Below are 20,825 nucleotides of genomic sequence, written 5' to 3'. Positions count from 1 at the left end.
ATGAAATAGGCCATATAGTTGGTCCATCTTAACTAATTTAACACCAAATGTTATCTTTATTCGCTACCTCTACACGGTTCTGGTTGGCTGCCATGCTGTCTCACCACACAGTGGTAGCATCAAAGTTGAACTTATCTCAACCTTGATGCTTCACTTTTCTCTGGCTCGCACGTCGTACGCCTACATCAGCCTTTAACCCATTGAGACCTGAAGCCGATTCTACATGTCTCCCAAATCTCAGCAGTATTCTGAAAAACGTACGTTTCTATATCAGTGGTGCTCAATCTTTTTCATGTCAAAATATATATATTCAAAGATATATACTCGGTGCCGAGCTATGAGCTTGTATATCTGCTATTTTTGAATAGCCCAAAGTGTAACATAATGCTTTTTAGCTCAAATCTAAAAATGACACAGTTCCAGGTCTTAATGGGTTAACGTGTCCTCCTCCTCTGTGCACGTCTCTGTCAGGGCGAGGACGAGGCCATGTTTGTGGAGTACAGGAAGCAGATGAAGATGCTGTTGGATCGCCTGGCGCAGGTGTCTCCAGAGCTGCTGCTGGAGGCCGTGCGACGTGTCTTCAACAACACTATGCAGTAAGAACATTTCTCTGATAGTGGCATTTTTCAATTCCTCCAAAATGTGAATGCTTGTCTTTGTTCCATAATTCTTGTGGCTGCTGTGTAAAACAAAATATTAAAGCAGTTTCAGCAACCGAGAAGCACTTTTTAACACATTGATTGCCAAGATCGAAGACCTAACACAGCTTTGGAATGATCGATCGTCACTAAGAGAAGTAGAATGTGGATGTGACGTTGTTCCAAAAAAACAGGAAGCCATCCGCTTCCTGTTTGGGATTTTCAGAAAAACAGCTGTAACTCAGTTTCTTTTTTTTGCATTGAAAGCCACTAGTTTTCAGCGGGCCGAAGCCCCAAAATGGCGGATCGCGGTTGGAACGTTGTCGTTCCTATGGATACACAGATCCCTCCGCTAACCCACGGGGACTATTTTGTTTGTGTTTTTGGGACACAATGTCGGTTCCACAGAGTTTCAAATATCATCGGATTGAGGTAATTATACGCTGGCAAGGGGATAGAAAACTATGTTTAATATCTTGGCAATCAATGTGCTAAATGTATATATCAACGAATCAACCTGAAAAAAATCTAATAGACTTTTTATAATCTACTAAATCAATAAGTCTGATTAACCACTTATGCCCTATTTTATACTTGGTTATACAACGGTGTTGCGCAAAAATCATCACGCAATTTTACAATGCGACAAATTTCTGTGTTTTTGAACCTTTTCAAATAAAAGAGACAACCGTTTTTTTTTCTCTTCCAAGCAACGTGAGCGACCACGTGTGAGCGTGTCTATATATAAGTGTGTGTCCATCCACTAAGGGGTGTGTGTGTGTGTGTGACAGGAACTGGCAGACGGCTCCGTTCATGGAGGTGGAGGTAGCCGTCAGACTGCTGTACATGCTGGGAGAGGCCCTGCCTGCATCTCACGGCGCCCACTTCTCTGGGGACACGGCCAAGGCCAGCGCCCTGCAGGACATGATGAGGACGGTCAGTGTCACCACCTCACCTCGTCATTCTATAAATGACATTAATGTATCTTTTAATTGGCTTTGGTCTCACTGTGGTTGATTTCAAAAGTGGACATGATACAGTACACGGGGCATGAGGCATGTTTCCAGTGAATAGACAATTGGTTTAACACTGGCTACGGTCTGACTTTTCACCTAAACCTTGGACATGCTGACGACTGCATATCAGGCTTGGCAAATATTACTATGGGGTTTAAAACAAAAGAAAAGGAAGAGCTGCCTGGGTTCAATCACAGCGGCTCAAAACAGGTTCTCTTCAGTGGAAGAGGTTTAGGAACAGAAGCAAAGGAACCCAAAGTTCTGCTTGTGGTGAGTGAGGCAGACTATAGGGAAAGAATACTGAGGCAAAAAATTATAGATTTATTTAACAGATGAGCAAGGCAACAGCTGACCGACGCGTTTCGACACTTGGGTCTTCAACAGGGTTTTAAGACTGACCAACAGGGTCGTTAAGACCCTCTTGAAGTGTTGAACCGCGTCGGTCAGCCCTTGCCTTGCTCATCTGTTAAATAAATCAGTATTTTTTTCACCTGAAGTGACTGAGTGCCGCAGTGTTTTTTCCCTATAGTCTGCCTCACCACAAGCATAACTTTGGGGTCCTTTGCTTCTATTACTAAGGGGTAATTAAGACCGCTGCAAGTTTTGGTTAATTGGTTGGTTAATTAATGCTCCGTCATACAACAAACCCAGGGTGCGTTGTGAGCTGGTAGATGTAGATGGGATATTTTCGGATATCTCGTTGTACGAGAACGTATACATCTTTTGTCTGAACTAGGATTATGGTCTTGCGCCTGCTTGCAGAACTTTTGACATCATGTGTTGTTGTTAAAATCCAGCTGGTTTCCTGTGGGGTGAGTGGATATCAACACACATCAGTGTCTCTGGAGTTCTTTGAAACGGTCGTCCGCTATGACAAGTTCTTCATCGTGGAGCCCCAGCACATTCCAAACGTTTTGGTAAGAGTTCACAGCACCAGGAACTGATCAAGTATTATATGCATCTAAATAAATCATCTCTATATAGCTTTGTAAGCCATGAATGGACTGATAAGACAAAAGGTGTTGATGCAGATTATAATGTGCTAGTTTGCTAACGGAACATTGGCTACATAACATACAATGTGCACTGTTGATTGATGTTAATTATATTGTTGTACTGCTGTTGATAGATGGCGTTTCTGGACCAAAGAGGCCTGAGGAATAGCAGTCCTAAAGTCAGGAGCAGGGTGGCTTACCTCTTCTCCAGATTCGTCAAAACCCTACAGTAAGACTGGACACACACACACACACACACACACACACACACACACACACACACACACACACACACACACACACACACACACACACACACACACACACACACGTAATATTACAGCGCATGATGCTGTGTAGCTTGTAGATATATCACTCGTCCGTCCCAACTATTTCATCTAAGTTTTGGCAAGTGACACCCTTGCATGATCGAGTAGATAAATTATTCTTTTTTTAAAACTATGGACAGATGCAAGAACAGCGCAGAGTGGATTGCATGTGTGGTTGAAAAAAAGCACGCTGCGCTACTCAGCTGTAGCAATCAGTTGGGTGGTGCACACTCACGTGGCGTCTATTCAGTTATGCCTGATTAATTTAACACCTGACCAGAATAATAAAATGTTGTCGTTACGTTGGTGGGCCAGGAAAATGCCTAGCGGAAACCCTGGCGGGGACACAAATCAGCCACACCTCCTGGAAAACCTAAACTTTGTCAGATTTCATGTTTTTTTTTCTCTGTTTAGATGGAGAGTTTAGAAATGGGAAGCGGTTACAGTGAGGTGAACATCTTTACCACTGCATCACTGACAGAGAAAAACTATAGTCAGGTGTCTGGTCTCTGTCATGCGTATTAAGTGTCATGCTAACTGCTCTCTCTCTGTTGACAGTAAACACATGACTAACTTCATTGAGGACATCCTGTCCAGGATCCAGGACCTGCTAGAGCTCACCCCCCCTGTACGTTATCTACATACAGTAATGCAGCAAACACAGTCCTTCACTCATTCCAATGTAAGATGCCATCCTAGGCATCTTGCGTGGCAAGGTTTCAGCCCGATCAGAGACATTTTGACTTCTACTATGAAATTAAAGTGAAATATTTCAAGTATAAAACACATGTGAATAAAGGAAGGTGGAGGTACTTCTGTGGCCTACTGGCCGTCTGCACACATAGTAATTTGCCGCTGATCGGCCTGACAGTTTGTGAGGTTAGCTAGTGCATTGGTTCTCAAAGTGGGGTCCGGGGACCCCCAGGGGTACTTGAGGGGGTTCCAGGGGGTCCCCAGCTAAATGATGGATAGGAACCAAATGGACCCTTATGGGTCTGTAACTCTGAGAGTGTACAAATGGAACCAAATGGACCCTAACGGGTCCATTTGGTTCCATTTGTACACTCTCAGAGTTAAATTAACATTGATTTTACGATATGAATTGGGGTCCCAGAGATATAAATGCCATTAAATGGGGGTCCGCAGCCTAATGCATGTCAAACTGGGGGTCCTTGAAATTAAAATGGTTGAGAATCACTGCTAGAGCCGTAAAAAATGATCTTCTCTTATGGGGGTCCCTGGCTTATCTTTTCAAATGGGGGTCCGCGGGCTAATAAGTGTCAATTTGGGGGTCCTTGACATGAAAAAGTTTGAGAAGCACTGAGCTAGTGTGAATGGATGAATGTAATGCACATTGTGAAGTGCTTTGGATAAAGGTGCTATATAAATGGACAATTTGCCATTCACCATTAATCCCTTAAAACCGGGAAAAGTTTGCGTTGGCTATTATAAAAAGGGCAGATGTATAAGCTCACAGCGCGTCACTTCGTGCAGCGCTGTGAGCTTGTACATCTACAACCTTATTTTTGGACATTTCTGAAAAATCTTGAAAGTGAAAGAACTACTGATTTTTAGAATGCATTTGTAGAATTGGCCTCAGGTCTTATATATGTGTTAACCCAGAGCCCCCTCTCTCTCCATTTCCAGGAGAACGGCTTCCCGGCGCTGCTGACCAGCGACGACCAGCTGTTCATCTTCGAGACGGCGGGCGTGCTGATCGTGAACGGCGAGAGTCCCGTGGAGAGGAAGCAGGGCCTCATGAGGAGCCTGCTGGGCCCGCTGATGGACGCCTTCCGCCTCCTGCTGGACAAACTGCCCCGGGAGACGGAGGAGGACAGGCAGACCGCCCTGGCCGACTGCCTCAGCCACGCCGTGGGCTTCGCGAGGTAACGGTCCCAACGCCTGACTATTGATTTATTTTCGTAGCTATGATTCTATCGATTACGTTTTTGATTAACCCATTTAGACCTGGAACACATCTGTGTTATTTTTATAGATTTCTTTGGGCAAAAAATAGCAGATCTACAAGCTCGTAGAGGTGCTACGAGCTTGTAGATCTGCAAATTTTGTTTTAAGCGTGAAAATATGTGCAAATCTTTGAGTATTTAGATTTTTTGATTTTTTGAAATAAGTAAAATTTTTGCTTCTGGTTGGGGGTCCCTGGAACAAAATATTTTGAGATGGAGAGGTCCGTGGCCAAATACATATAATTTTGGGGGTCCTTGACATCAAAAAGTTTGAGAAACACTGATACATGGCAACATACATTTAAAAAAAAAAAAATGTTCCCCAGAATCCCCATAAGCAAAGATTTGAGTTACAAATGTTCGCTTTAAAAATATATATATTACTAGAAAATGTGCTCCTCGGAGCACAGGTCTCCGCCAGTACTGTTCCTGATTAATCCTGTCTTACCTATTTATATTACATATTGTCACGTGTCACTTGACCAATGTTAACTTGGCTGATGGAAGCTCACTTCAAAAGATATAAATGATCTTTTGAAGTGACACACCTATTTATAGGTCTCTATTTCATCATGCGTCTCGCTAGCCAATCAAAGCACACCCTTTCAACATATTGTCACGTGTCACGTGAAGCTTGACCAATGTTAGCTTGGTGGACACACGGAAGGACAGAAAGAGACAAAAAGATGTGCACACCTTTTTCACGGTTGCATAGCGTGAGCGCCGCGCTATGAGCTTGTAGATCTGCTATTTTTTAATAGCCAAATAAATCTAAAATGACACACAAAATGCGTTCCCTGTTCCCGGTCTTAATGGGTTAATCTAATAATTGAGAGGCATTCAAAGAAATATTTACATTATTTTTATACTTCGGCACACAACAGTGTGCAGAAATTGTGAAAACAGCATACCTACAAGCTTACAACGCTTACTATACAAGGTTTTTCGCCTATAATGACATGCCCAAAATACAGATTGATTACTAATTGATTAACCGAGTTAGAGAGGCCTTTTGGGAACCAAAAAGTTAGCTGTTCAATCACTGGCTCCTCCTGACTTGGTGTTGAAGTGTCCTTGACCTTGAGCAAGACACTGAACCCCAACTGCTACCCGGGCGCTGTTCAATTGTTGCCCACTGCTCCGAAACGTTCGGATGGGTCATTTCAGAGGATTTCAGAGGTAATTTCAGAGGATGTGCAAATGTAATTTGAAATGTGTGTTATTTAAGACATAAATACCACAAGAAAACAGGGCTTGTAAGTAAGCATTGCAGTGCCATGAGGGGCAGGAGCCTATCTCCTGTTTCTGTAGCATGAGGCAGTGTCTTTGGAATCTTTGGTATGACCTGGCCGGGGATCGAACCCCGACCTCCCGATCTCAGGGCGGACACTCTAAAACAGGGCTTGTAGTTCGACTATTTTCGCAGACGACATTCTAATGTCCGAAACGTCTTCCTCTGTCTCCCCCGTCGCTCCAGTCGCACCAGCAAGGCCTTCAGCAACAAGCAGACGGTGAAGCAGTGCGGCTGCACCGAGGTGTACCGGGACTGCCTGCAGACCTTCCTGCCCGCCCTGAGCTGCCCCGTCCAGCGGGGGTCGCTGAGGAGCTCGGTGCGCTCCTTCCTCCACCGCATGATCATCTGCCTGGAGGAGGAGGTGTTGCCCTTCGTCCCCGCCGCGTCTGAACACATGCTGAAGGACTGCGAGGCCAGGGACCTGCAGGAGTTCATCCCCCTCATCAGTCAGATCACCGCCAAGTTCAAGGTAGCTCTCTAGGGCTGTCACAATTATTACATCGTCTAATCCAGTGGTTCTCAGACTTTTTCATGTCAAGGACCCCCAAATTGACACTTGTTAGCCCGCGGACCCCCATTTGAAAAGATATGCCAGGGACCCCCATAAAAGAAGATTTTCACGGCTCTCTAGCAGTGATTCTCAACCATTTTAATTTCGAGAACCCCCAGTTTGACATGCATTAGGCTACGGACCCCCATTTAATGGCATTTCTATCCCTGGGACCCTAATTTATATTGTAAAATCAATGTTAATTTAACTCAGAGTGTACAAATGGAACCAAATGGACCCTAACGGGTCCATTTGGTTCCATTTGTACACTCTCAGAGTTACAGACCCATAAGGGTCCATTTGGTGCCTATCCATCATTTAGCTGGGGACCTCCTGGAACCCCCTCAAGTACCCCTGGGGGTCCCTGGACCCCACTTTGAGAACCAATGGTCTAATCGCATTTATTTGAGATAATCGCAATAATTTTGCATAATCGTTATTCGTTACCATGAACATTTTTCATACATTTTCAAATATAAAAAAAAAAGCTGAATCAGCTGATCTACAAGCTTGTAAGCTTCTAGATCAGCTATTTCCACTATTTTAACTTTTTTTTTTCAAGTATACAATTATTAAATATGTCAGTCATTTCTTTGTTTTCTTGTTTCTTTCTTTTTTATATTTCATTTGCCCTGTGCAAATCTTCATTACGAAGCCTAATAGGCAAACAGAAATGTCATTTTTATTGTTCCTACGTTCAATGCCAAAAACACAATTAAATCATTAATCGCAATTATTTATGTGACAATTAATCGTCAACTGAAATGTGTAACCGTAACAGCCCTGGGCAGCTCATGGCTGCATGAGACATGGGTCGGTTGTAGTCAGGTGGCTTTAGTGAAATTACCGTGTCCGTTGTGGAGAGGATAAAAGCAGCACCAAATGTTGCATGAGGCTTCAGGTCCTACTGATGGGTTTTAGCCTATAAGGAGCCCACCAGAAATGTCCAAACTCTCCATACAGAGCACAGTAATCTGTCTGAGCTGCAGGAGTTCACCCCCCCCCCCCCATATCAGTCAGATCACCACCAAGTTCATGGTAGCACCAGGACATTTTAGTTGACGATTTAATTGTCGTGCAAATAATTGCGATTTAAGGATTTAATTGTGTGTTTGGGATTGAACATATACTGTAAATAAGACATATATTTCTGTTTGCCTTTTAGGCTTTGTAAACACAAAATTGCACGGGGCATATATGACAAATAACTTAAATATACACAGAACAGGCCATGCATTTAATAATTTGATACTTTGAAAAGGTTTCAGAAATAGCCGATCTGCAGAGAGAGGCCACACTGTTAGATCCACACCATCAGAGATGATGGCTTATCCTTATTGATAACTCCACACCCAATAACACTGGGGGGGGTGGAGCTGAGAGAGGGTTCAGATTTTCATTTTCATGGAGTGGAAAAACAACCAAACTAATGTTTTTGTTTCATCTTCCTCCATGTGTCCTCGGGCAGGGGCAGGTTTCCCCCTTCCTGCAGCAGGTGTTCATGCCTCTGGTCCTGGCCATCTTCGAGGTGCTGGCCCGGCCCGCCGAGGAAAACGACCAGACGGCCGCCCTGGAGAAACAGATGTTAAGACGCAGCTACTTCACCTTCATTCAGACCATCGCGGGCAGCGGCATGAATGAAGTCATGGCCAACCAGGGTACGGTTCTGCTGATGTTTTGGAGCGGTTACTGTTCCATTGTAACGGATACTGTTGCAGAACCTTTTGACGTATGAGACAGTGAGAGGTCACTGTCTCATAGAGCAATGTCTGGGTTACTAGAGAATGATGTGGGAGCCAATACAAATTATAATACTGTGGCTAAATTAGTAGTGAGGGCAGTCCGAAAGATGATTTGAGCTTCAAACTACATTAACTTTGAACCTTGAAGCTTGCTTTGGTGCTGAAAGACGTGACGTACTATATTACGTTCTTAGCAGCGACTGGTTCGTTTCCTCAAACTGGTATGAGTTGTGACTGATCATCTGTGAAAAAGATATTGTACAACGCCAAGATAAGCGACTATACGGTCATTGTGTTTGTGGCTGGGAACCGTGGGATGGTTGGCCTAATTTGACTGCAGTCTTGGATTTCGCCAGTAGAGGTCACTGATTTCAACTAAAGCTATTTGCCCACCACTAGCCAAAAGCTTCTTGCTTTTGTATAATATTTACTACTAGTGTTAATAATGCACCATCTCTTGCAAGGACTGAATGTGAATATAAGTCGTCACTTGTCTTTTTCTAACCCACATCACAGATATGCTCCTGGTCACTATTCTTTGATGCCATTTTGTTTTGTGTCTCTCATCTCAGGCGTTGAGAACATTGAGCGGGTGCTGTGCACCATCATCCAGGGAGCGGTGGACTTCCCTGATCCCATAGCTCAGAAGACCTGCTTCATCATCCTCTCCAGACTGGTAGAACTCTGGGGTAAGGCATGACTTGTTAAAAGTGCTAGAACTCTGGGTTATGTGATGACTTGTTAAAAGTGCTAGAACTCTGGGGTATGGGATGACTTGTTAAAAGTGCTAGAACTCTGGGGTATGGGATGACTGGTTAAAGTGCTAGAACTCTGGGGTATGGGATGACTTGTTAAAAGTGCTAGAACTCTGGGGTATGGGATGACTTGTTAAACAAGTGGAGTAAAGATAACGGACGTAGATAAGAGAAAATATTGTTATAAATCCAAACCAACGGGAGCACCACGCATTGGCTTTGGTTGTGGCAAACTGTGTGTGCTAGTACCTTTTTGTGAAAGGAGGAATAATATTGGAGATCTCTGGTCATGATGTTCAACAAAAAAATCCGAAATCCAGTTGCGAAACCAGTTGAGAGCTAGCTGAGGTTTTCAGCACCAAGTGAAATGAAGTTAGCTCCCCGGTTTGAAATAGTTTAGAGCAGTGGTTCTCAAACTTTTTCATGTCAAGGACCCCCAAATAGACACTTATTAGCCCGCGGACCCCCATTTGAAAAGATAAGCCAGGGACCCCCATAAGAGAAGATTTGTACGGCTCTAGCAGTGATTCTCAACCATTTTAATTTCAAGGACCCCCAGTTTTACATGAATTTGGCTACGGACCCCCATTTAATGGCATCTCTATCTCTGAGACCCCAATTCATATTGTAAAATCAATGTTAATTTAACTCTGAGAGTTACAGACCCATAAGGGTCCATTTGGTTCCTAACTATCCATCATTTAGCTGGGGACCCCCTGGAACCCCCTCAAGTACCCCTGGGGGTCCCCGGACCCCACTTTGAGAACCAAGGGTTTAGAGGTTTATAGTTTTCTATATCCGAATGAGTTGATCCTCATTTTGAAGTATTTGAAAAAGATATGAACGCCATAGGACTGACAGTGATTTGATGGTCTGTCTAGGAGGCATGCCACCAGACGGCATGGTGGGCTTCCCAGAATTCATCTACAAACACATCGTTCCCGCATGCTTCCTGGCTCCTCTCAAGCCCACCTTTGACCTCACAGACGCTCAGACAGTCCTGGTAAGTTTCTGAACATGAACATATTAGATTAAATACAGATTAACCCATTAAGACCTGCAAATGTCTTCTAAATCCTAACAGTTTTCTAAACAACTGATGTTGCTATATCAGTGGAGCTCAAACTTTTTCATGTCAAGGCCCCCTAAAATTATATGTATTTGGCCGCGGACCCCATCTCTAAATATTTTGTTCCAGGGACCACCAGAAGCAAAGATTTGAGTAAAAAATGTTAGCTTTGAAAATATATATATCCAAAGATTTGAACACATTTTCACGATAAAAAGAAAATAGCAGATCTACAAGCTCACAGTGTGGCACAAAGTGACGCACTGTGAGCTTGTAGATCTGCTACTTTTGAATAGCTAAAGAAATCTAAAATGACATGGACGCTTTCCCGGTTTTAAATACAAATACAGATTTTTCCCAGTTTGAGTCATTTAATGGTGTTGCAATTTAAGATTAACTGTTGTTTTTTTTCGTCTTTCAGGCATTGTCAGAGTGCGCTCTCACATTGAAAATGATTCATCTCAAACGGGTGTGTTTCACTTGGTGGCTTTAGTATTGATATTACTGGTATTACATAGTCATTAGTATTACTGTTACACTGTGGCCTATGACCATCTCCTTTCTCTTTCGCAGGGGCCAGAGTTCATCCAGTTCTTACAGCAGGACTACCTGCCTTCACTTCAGGTATCGCCAGAAATCACGCAGGTAAGATGGTGAACGATGGACTGATGTAAAAATCATTGCAATTCCACAGTTTTTTTTTACAAAACTCATCAGTGGCACTTTTTTTGTCTGTACCCATATGAAGGGGTTTCATTTAAAATGTATTTAGAGTTTTCATTTTATTTTTATAGTTGATCATTTGCGAGTACATGTGTTTAACCTTAACCAGTTGAACCCCAGCATGCTTATTCTGGGGGTAACATTCAGTCTACACCAAAAGAGAAAAAAGCTATAAATAGAGGGTTTACGTTTAAATGGTTAATTCTAACAGCTCTGTGATGACTCCCAAAACATTTGCTTTTGTTTTTTTGAACAGGAGTTGTGTCAAGTGCTTCAGCAGCCTGACGTCAAGGTCCTAAAAAACTACATTAAGGTACATTCTATTCATTCCCAGATTTTGTCCACTCTGTTTTATTATTGTGCTCTTGTGTACTATTATTTACTTGTGCTCCCATATTGAGTCAGTTACTTTAATGATAATTATATATTTTTTTTATAAATGGGGGCATTCACTTATTAAAAAAGGTGAAATATGGAGATGCAAGGTTTCTGTATTGTTATGTAATACTATTCTTCAATCTTTCTGTGCAGGCATTCTTTCAGCGAGCAAAACTGTAAACTCTGAACTGGAAGTTCATTTGGAATTTTAAAAGGACCCTTCAGAGAGAGAGAGAGAGAAAGCGGTCACCTGTGCCACTTAAAAACACCAATAAAGGAACTTAGCATAGAAGCTGCTTTTGCACTTAAAAAGTAATTGCATAAACAAGCCCGATCTGTTTTAAGCTGGGGAAACGGAGGTGGATTAAGGACACGAGAAGTAAAGGGAGGGGGGCTGGTACTGGAGCAGGAACGGACCGTATTCCTTCCAGTGGCCTAACGCAGAGGTGAGCTGTCTGTGTGCGGATGGATTCACGGTAAAGTCTGGAAGATTTGATTGGTGTAACCACTCAAGGAGAAATCTATTTTTTTTTTAATGGGGCTTTTGGGACGAGCCTTGCCTTCCGTGGGAAGAATGGAAGCCTAGTTGTGTTGCTGCCTATCCTAAAACGTATGGCAAATTGTCTAAAGTGATTTGAACATGGGAGCTATCGATCTGTGAGGCGTAGCTTCATGGTTTATGTCAAAAACCATTATGATGGAACATTTCAAGAAATCTTGGATTGTTTATTTTTTTTGGATGTGGAGTTTGCTGCCCGTGATTACATTTGTTGAATAGATTTGGAGAGAAAAAAGGGCTGACTTGTATCATTTTTATTGAATGGGTGGCATATTGATTTTCTATTTTATTTCTTTTCTTTTTTTGAGTATGTGGATGCTTGAATAGGAATATTTTCTGTTTTTGTTTGAAGTGACTTAACAATGGGAATCTTAAGTGCTTAAGTTTCCTGGCTCATTGTGTATTTGCCTTCCAGGTGTGTCATATATACCTCTACGGTTTGGGCTGGGCAATATATCCTTATTGTGACATGAGACTGGAGATAGTCTGGGGCTTAGGATATCGTAACATCGTGATATGGCATAAGCCTTATTTTATTATTTCACAAATTGTCAAAAATGTTCAGAAATAACAAAAAATAGCCTGCGGTATCTACAAGCTCACAACGTGTCGCTTCACCAGGCATTGTGAGCTTGTAGATTTTATTTTTGAACATTTCTGAAGATTTTTAAAGGAAGTTTGTTATCACAATATCGATATTGAGGTATTTGGTAAAAAAAACATGGTTATATTTGATTTTGTTCATGTGGCCCAGCCCTACTATGATCTAACCGGACAGAACCTCTGCATCTGATGACAGTAGCATCCATAAAGCTTTAGTGTCCTAGACTTGCAGTTATCATTGGTATCATTGACTGTAATCGTTTTTGTCATTGTTACCTGATTATGCTTAGTGCTAAAGTTGCTAATAAGGTTCTTAAAGAGGTCATTCACTACAGTGATTATATATTTACTATTCCATTCAACTGGACGAGAATTTTCTTGTTTTGCAACGGTGCAGGCCAAATTTAGTTTGTTTGTTTTTTCAGATGGAAATGAACATAAACTGACCGGACTCAGGCCTGGAATTTCATAATTATAGGGACATGGACACGTATATACATTTTTTTGACACAAAGGCAAAATGGCAGAGCGGCAAATAAAACAATGATTTTTAAGTCTACGGAAATAATGACCTAATAGACCGGTTTTCCAGCAGTTCATACCGGGCACAAAATAAAAGACACCCCTTTGGTTGTTTGTTTAGGATGGGTCCCGCTTGATGTCGCTCAATAAGAGTGAAGAATCTCAACAAACAAAAGACACTGGTGTCTAAAAAACGTATGGACAGGAAAAGGGTGAAATCAACTGGGGCAATGCAGGCGGGGGCATCAGGGTGACTGGCCGCAGGGCATATCCCCTTTTTGAGAGGCATGAAGCGTCCATGGCCCTTAATGAAATCCCTGCCCTGGTCGATACAAAATGTAAATAAGAGAAAATAAGATGGTAATGTTATGTAAATAATGTTTTTAGAGTTTAGCGCTTATCTTTTTTTTTTTTATGTCATTCCCATCTGAAAACTATGAATTGGAACCTCTGTGTACAGCTCACTGTAAACATTGTCCCTTGTACAGAAGTCAATCATTGAAATGCTTTTATAACCGCATTTGTGACAATTCAGGAGCTTGAGAAATTGATTATGCAATGTGAATTGCAAGCAATACTGTGAAATGACCTGTCAAACAGTCCCCCACACCCCCCAAAATTTGCGTTCTATACAGCAGTGGTTCTCAAAGTGGGGTCTGGGGCCCGCCAGGAGTCCTTGAGAGGCTTCTGGGGCTCTCGAATGTGGAACAGTTAAACCCCATAAGTCCTATTTCACAAATGGCTACAACAGCAGATCTACAAGCTCAACACATCGCAACACATTGAGCCTCTATTGTAGATCTGCTATTGTAGCTAATCTCTTGCCTATGCCATGCCCAGAACAGGGGCACCAGGGTGAAAGTGGTTAACGTCAATATAATTTCACCAGCTAGAAGGCAATCCAATGATAGAATATACTGTATTAGAATGACTATTCAGACCCTAGGTCTCTCGTTCCCCATCTACAGTATAGATAGATGTAGAACCCTGTACCTAATCTAATCAAGTCTTAACAATTAAGATATTCCTTCATGTGGGTCCCTGGCACCAAATCTTTTCAATGGGGATCCATGGCTTAATATGCATCAATTTGGAGGTCCTTGATATGAAAATATTTTGAGAACCACAGTATTAAAGTTAACTCAATCAGTTCTAGATGAGACCTAATTGTCATCTACTTTTTATAAGTCCTTGCTGTACTATACACTAAGTTGTGTAAAGCGTTTCCATTTTTCATGTGTGCAGATTTGAATGAGGTAAATCCACTTGAACTTTTATCAACCTTGTGTAGCTGCTTGTTTTCTCAAAACCCCTGTATAGATATGACCACACCACACTCTGACTGGCTGTTCAATGTCATTCATGACCTTCACAACTACGAGTTAATGTGTAGGCCATCTCTTATGATTAGTTACAGCACTAAAAGTCTGTTTTCTCCCTTCAAGAGCTATGCTTCCACTTTATTTTGAACATGACAATGAACCGATATACTGACACTGTTGACACAGTCATTAAACAACTATGCCCTTTTCACCTCTCTATGCTTTGCTAGAACTTGAATAGCTTTCCACCTTCCACGGCTGTTTCCTTGATATTTTTGTAATTTCGCATTGGAACGACAGTACCATATAGAGTATTTAGACTGCCCGGGAGCACTTGTGACTCTTTGATGGATGGACGTTTTTGTTCTTATAATTTATAACCCACTGAAGTAAAAAAGAAAAAACAGCAGCTGTGCAAAGTCATGATACCATGGGATATGAAATCCATTTTTAAAATCATACTTTGTTTACCTCAATGTGATCCATTCTATTATTGCTTTCATCACACAATGGAAAATGAATATTCACCCTGTTGAAAAAGTAGTTGTCAATGTTCTTTTCAGCAGACCGTGGGGAAAAACTGTTTGCACACATTCAAGAAGTATTTATGCCAAATGAATCTTGTTCATTGAGGGTGAATTGTCTTCTTGAGATCTTGATTTATTTTTTGATATTGCAACAAACCTGTTAGACCATCTGTTAGTACCAATAAAGTGTTTACTAATCTGGAGCTAGTAAACTCAATAGTTTTATTTATTGTATCATCATGTAGCATTCAGTGTTGTAACTGTAACTGTATGTGTAAGCCGAGAACACTTTGAGGTCTCTCAGCTGCAAGGGGTATCGTGATAGATAAGTAAATCATTAGAAGCTGTCTCCTAAATCTCAACAGTTTCCTGAAAAATGTATGTTTCTACATCAGTGGTGCTCAATCTTTTTCATGTCAAGGACCCCCAAAATTATGTTTTTGGCCACGGACCCCCATCAAAATATGTTGTTCCAGGGACCCCCAGAAGCAAAGATTTGAGTTAAAAATGTTCGCTTTAAAAATATATATATTCAGAAGATTTGCACACATTTTCACAAATCTACAAGCTCGTAGCGCGGCACTCGGTGCCGTGCTATGAGCTTGTATATCTGCTATTTTTGAATAGCCCAAAGTGTAAAATAATGCTTTTTTAGCTCAAATCTAAAAATGACACAGTTCCAGGTCTTAATGGGTTAAGACCTGGGGGCGATTCTACAAATGCCACTAAATCAATGGTTCTCAAACTTTTTTGTGCCAAGGACCCCAAAAATGATATAACTTATATTTGGCCAGGGACCCCCAGGAGAGAAGATTTGCATTTAAAAAAAAAGCAGTTTTTTTTTTAAACACGGCAGATGTACAAGCTCGCAGTGCGGCACAAAGTGACGTGCTGTGAGCTTGTACATCTGCTATTTTTGAATAGCCAACGCTAAAATCTAAAATGACACGGATGCTTTCCCGGTTTTAATGGGTTAAGTCAGAACAAGTGCCCTCGCTTCATTTTTAAAGATCCTTCATACCCAAATTGGTATGGAATTATTAAACCTTAGGTTCAGTTCACTAGCGGGTGATGTAGTTTATTCACCGTAGCAACCTCTACAGCACACATCACATTTCACAGCAGCATTTAACATAAAAATAAACTTAAGAAACTTGGACATTTTCAACCAAGAAATTAGATTATCAATAGTTTTTTTTCTTCTTTTTACCCCCCCTCGTCCTATTTGTTAAAACTCCCAACAAAAATCCTTCTTTGCGGTCAAAACTTCTGCTGTTAAGATGTTCATCTGTGTTTGTATGTACAAATCTCATGTCACGTCCCAGAATGATGACCTCACTTCCTCTTAACAGGGCGGCCTGTGATCGTCCTGATTCACGTGGCAAGTGCTACAGTCACTGGTAGAGCCATGCGTCCTTAGCCCTTAATGACCGCAATGGGTCGAAGTTTGATAGCTTTCTTGCTAATCCCAGCATTATGGCATGTGTCGACCACATCCGTCACGTTCTTGTATGATTCTGGAGCCTGGAAACGGAAAACACCAAAAAAGGTATTAGACCTACACCATATCGAAGCACAGAATGTCATCAAATGCTGTGTTTTTACAAACCTAATTGCGTTAATATTTATTTGAAGAGCTAAATTATAATTTCAAACAATAATACTCAAATGAAGACTTTTGTTGTTGTCGTTACCTCCTCCATGACCAGTTTGGGTGAAGCTACTCTGATGGCAATGCCCTTGTCTGCCAAGCTGTCGAGAACGTCCTGGAAGTCCAAGTTGCGGCGAGATTTTGCTCGAGACAAAGCACGACCCTGTATAAGATGGGTGTAAATGTAAATTGGTGCATTTGTTTAAATTAACAGATTACATGTCATGCAACATACGTACAAATAGATTGTATGTCTACTTAACAAGATACAGTACATAGCATCTTGGCTGAGCAAATGGAGAGAGAAGTAGTTCATCTCCCATAACGGTAGAGCAAAACTGATATACCACACGATTATTTGACTTTTATGACATCAGTAACGACAACTATACAAACGATGTGTCCTGATTTCTGACCACTTTCAACCTGGCGTCCCTATTTTTAACAGGTTTTCAAAAATTATAAATCTTTCAAAAATGGCAGATACAACTTCACATGTCGCAATAGCATCACGCCGCGTTGTGAGTTTGTAGATAGCATTTTTGAATAGGGCTTAAGTGGTTAAATAAAATGTTCCGTTTGTGTCAATTTTATATTTAGTAAATTGGTCAAAATATCAGTAAGCTCCAAAGTCCAGGACTCCAAAGTCGGGATCAGAGCCAAATTTGTGGTATTCGTTTGGCTCCGATGTACAGTACTGTACACTATCAGGATCTTAACTTGGTGTTAACAATGTAGGCACAGTATACTGCATGGACATCATTTCACAAAATGAAAGTGTGTGAAGAGCCGTATGGGAGAGCATTAAGACATTTGTTAAATATATTTGCTTTGGGCTCAGTCTTCTGATAATACAGATAAAAGTAAAACGACTTCCTACCGCGCCGTGGCAGGTGGTGCCAAAGGTCTCCGTCATGCCCTGCTCTGTTCCAGTCAACACGTAGCTGCAAGTACCCATGGTCCCTCCAATCAACACCGGCTGACCTGTAAGCTGTGGAAGAACACATCTTGACGACTGCTGCAATCTCACAAAGTGATGTGATAGCGTTGGCTATTTTTACATTTCTTTTAATCAGGCTAACTAATGCCAAACTAATTAAATCCCAAGTTGTTCAATTATATTAGAAAATGTTGCACTTTTTGACCACTGGACTCTCCAGCATTGAATTGGGCTCTACAGGTGATACATTACAAATAACACCTTACATTCATGGTCATTTTAAAAGCCTGCCTATTCCTGGATGGCTTATTGGTGGGTACCTGGTAGTCCACAGCGATGAGCGGGTGGTGCGGGGGGAAGGCTCGGGTGGAGCCCTTGCGGTGCACCAGCAGCTGCTTCTGCTTGCCGTCCACCATGTGCTCCTCCACCTTGGCGATGTTGTGAGACACGTCGTAGATGACGTGCATGTCCAGGTCGTCGGGCGTGGTGGTGAACACTTTGGAGAACGCCTGGAAGACACGTCATCAGATTATTATCTCTAGAATATATATATCACAATCAAATGGCTGTGATGTTACCGTACAAGGAACTTTCTCAAAGCCAAGTTTGGAAATGAGCGTTAAAGGGATTGACGGCAGGTTCAGAAATAAACAAACACCGCGCCACCAGCAGTTCGTTTCCCCGACCACCAGGGGGTGACGCAGGAGGGACTTCCATAGAGTTACGGGGACTTCTGAAGGGGCCGTGCCGAAAATAGGTTGCTTTTTTCTGATACAATGCGTGTTACTGCCCGCCCCTGCTGGTTCTCTGCGTTAATTTACGCCCCGGACAAACATAAATAGTAGGGAAAATACGGATTTCAGAAAGAGGACTGTGTTTCAATGCCTGAAAACACCCCAGCATCATTATATAGTGGCTGATAGAGGGGGGAAAATGCAGGTTATAAATTTATGGCTTAATGTTGCCTAGAATCCCTTTAACTAAACCCTAATTCAGTCAGACAACTCTTCGATTGAAATAAATATTTATTGAGCATAAATGTAATATCCTCCTATAATTCGACAAAGCTCTGTGTGGGTCGGTGGTGAGGCCAAAATCTCTTCTGCCCGGTTCTCCTCAGTGGCTGGAGCAATTGATCTGAATTTGCACACAGCCATTGACCATTAACACATTGGCTGCCAATCGCGTAGATCTACGCGAACCTATTTAAAGCCGCAGCGTGCCAATCGCGTAGATCTACGCGAAAGGTCTTTTTTGTAGTTTACATTAGATTAAGTCATTACCTACATTGACAAGAAATTTCATCCATCTAGACCACAGAAAAGTTGTAAAATATCATTATCTGGTCAAGTGATAATATAAAACTTGTTATTCAAAACACTAAAGTCACATAAAGTCACATAAAGTCATATTAAACTGAAAGTCTGATCCGAGCAGCAAGCGGCTGCCTGTGTTGAGTGAGGCAGCAGCACCCGTGGCAAGCAAAAAAAAAAAAATGCGCACTGGACGTTAGATTACCCCCTCAGGCACAAAATATCATCCATCTAGACCACTAAACCTATTATTACAAAGCACTGAATCTGCATAAGAGCAGGGGGTCCGCGAATCTGTATCACACCGAAGGTTTTTTCTGTTTTTATAAAGTTTATCCGACTCCGAGCGATCAGCGTCTCTCCCCCTGCTTGGCTGCATTAGCCCTCACTGATCACTGAGTGCGCGCACACACACACACACACACACACACACACACACGCCAAAGCCTGACATCGGGGACCCCCAGTCCACGGCCCGCCTGGGGGTCCCCGATCGATACACAAGCACAAGCCTGTCGCCTCTTTTTTCTCCAAAAAAACAACACGCTCCGACCGCAACCCCCCCTCCCACACACACACACACACACACACACACACACACACACACACACACACACACACACACACACACACACACACACACACACACACACACACACACACACACACACACACACACACACACACACACAGCCCTGGTTCAGAGCGTACACACACACAACCTCCACACACACACACAACCTCCAACCGTCAGGCGGGGACCCCCAGTCCACGGCCAGGGACCCCCTGGCCACCTGGGGGTCCGAGGGTCCGAACGATCCGCACCTCCCCACACACACACACACACACACACTCACACACACACACACACACACACACACTGAACACAAAACCTCCAACCGCCCAGGGACCCCCCACTGGAGGGTCCACCTCCAGTGAAAAATAACCTCAGCCTACCTTTAGCAGTTTTCTGCAACACGGTGGGATGTCCATATAAAAAATAAACTCCATAGACACGGTCGCCTTTTGTTTTTTCCTCCAAGGAAAGACTGGTGATGCGAGGTTACTTGTTTTTCAAACAAAGTAGCGATGGCCAACTACACACACACACACACATACACACACACACACAGTGTCGCCAAAGGGTAAAGCTGTGGTTGATTATATGATCGCGCCTTTTGACTGTTTAGAAAACTGTTTGGAATTTAAGGTACTGCTCGCCTCAAAAATGGTAGAGGATAGAGCTCTATTTAATTTGATAGGAGATAACTGTCGTCTACCTGATCACTCCATGTTGTGGCTTAAGTTTAGGGCTGGCTATGAAATGCCCCAACGAAGACAGGTGCCTGTTACAGCTGGACACTCTAAAAAGCGAGTGGTTCGAGATGTACCAGACACTTTTCTAAATTCTGATATGGGACGTAATGCTATGCTAAATTTAATTGAAAGATTACAGACTCTAAATAAACATCAAGAGGAGTTGGATAACTGGTACAAAGAGTTCTGTATTTTAGTACATTCTGAATTGAATACAAAAGTGGACAAACCCAAATTTAGAAAATCTAATCAGAATAATCCCTACTGGAATATGGAATTGGGCATTTTATGGTCAGATATGTGCAGTGCTGAACGTCTTTTTTTGAAATGTAAAAATCCAGACTTAAGAAAGCAACTTAAAGTTACTTATAAGCATAAACAACATAGTTTTGACAAAAAACTTAGGTTTTACAAACGTAGATATCAAAGAGGACAAATTATACAAATGGAGCAATTACATACACAGAACCCACAACAATTTTGGAATGAGATAAAGAATCTGGGCCCCAAACGTTCAAAAAAGATTCCTATGCAGGTATGGAGTGAAGGGGAAATATCATCTGACCCAGTTAAAGTTTTAAGGGAATGGGAGGGAGCCTTTTCTGGTTTATTTTC

The 20,825-nt window shown here is 42.2% G+C and overlaps 2 protein-coding genes across 2 annotated transcripts in view; one reads left to right on the top strand and one right to left on the bottom strand.

Moving 5' to 3' along the window:
• xpot (exportin, tRNA (nuclear export receptor for tRNAs)) overlaps positions 1-15,192 on the top strand; it is a 29,242-nt gene extending 14,050 nt beyond the window's left edge. Inside the window, exons 12-25 of the mRNA XM_084050330.1 lie at positions 472-596; positions 1,430-1,574; positions 2,452-2,571; positions 2,784-2,878; positions 3,537-3,606; positions 4,626-4,864; positions 6,423-6,708; positions 8,258-8,447; positions 9,104-9,220; positions 10,168-10,289; positions 10,777-10,824; positions 10,929-11,000; positions 11,335-11,391; positions 11,610-15,192. Of these exons, the coding sequence (XP_083906456.1) occupies positions 472-596; positions 1,430-1,574; positions 2,452-2,571; positions 2,784-2,878; positions 3,537-3,606; positions 4,626-4,864; positions 6,423-6,708; positions 8,258-8,447; positions 9,104-9,220; positions 10,168-10,289; positions 10,777-10,824; positions 10,929-11,000; positions 11,335-11,391; positions 11,610-11,636 (1,713 nt within the window). The 3' untranslated portion in view covers positions 11,637-15,192. The remainder of the gene's footprint in view (positions 1-471; positions 597-1,429; positions 1,575-2,451; positions 2,572-2,783; positions 2,879-3,536; positions 3,607-4,625; positions 4,865-6,422; positions 6,709-8,257; positions 8,448-9,103; positions 9,221-10,167; positions 10,290-10,776; positions 10,825-10,928; positions 11,001-11,334; positions 11,392-11,609) is intronic.
• A 126-nt stretch (positions 15,193-15,318) lies between these two features.
• The window catches only part of rtcb (RNA 2',3'-cyclic phosphate and 5'-OH ligase), a 14,026-nt gene continuing 8,519 nt past the window's right edge, over positions 15,319-20,825 (bottom strand). Inside the window, exons 9-12 of the mRNA XM_084050331.1 lie at positions 17,901-18,089; positions 17,521-17,631; positions 16,684-16,803; positions 15,319-16,513 (exon numbers count right to left, since the gene is read on the bottom strand). Of these exons, the coding sequence (XP_083906457.1) occupies positions 16,406-16,513; positions 16,684-16,803; positions 17,521-17,631; positions 17,901-18,089 (528 nt within the window). The 3' untranslated portion in view covers positions 15,319-16,405. The remainder of the gene's footprint in view (positions 16,514-16,683; positions 16,804-17,520; positions 17,632-17,900; positions 18,090-20,825) is intronic.

Source organism: Gymnoscopelus microlampas, assembly GCF_963454915.1.
Source record: "Gymnoscopelus microlampas genome assembly, chromosome: 23".
Classification (NCBI taxonomy): domain Eukaryota; kingdom Metazoa; phylum Chordata; class Actinopteri; order Myctophiformes; family Myctophidae; genus Gymnoscopelus; species Gymnoscopelus microlampas.
Note: the sequence above shows the minus strand (reverse complement) of the source record. Positions and strands in the feature narration are given on the sequence as shown.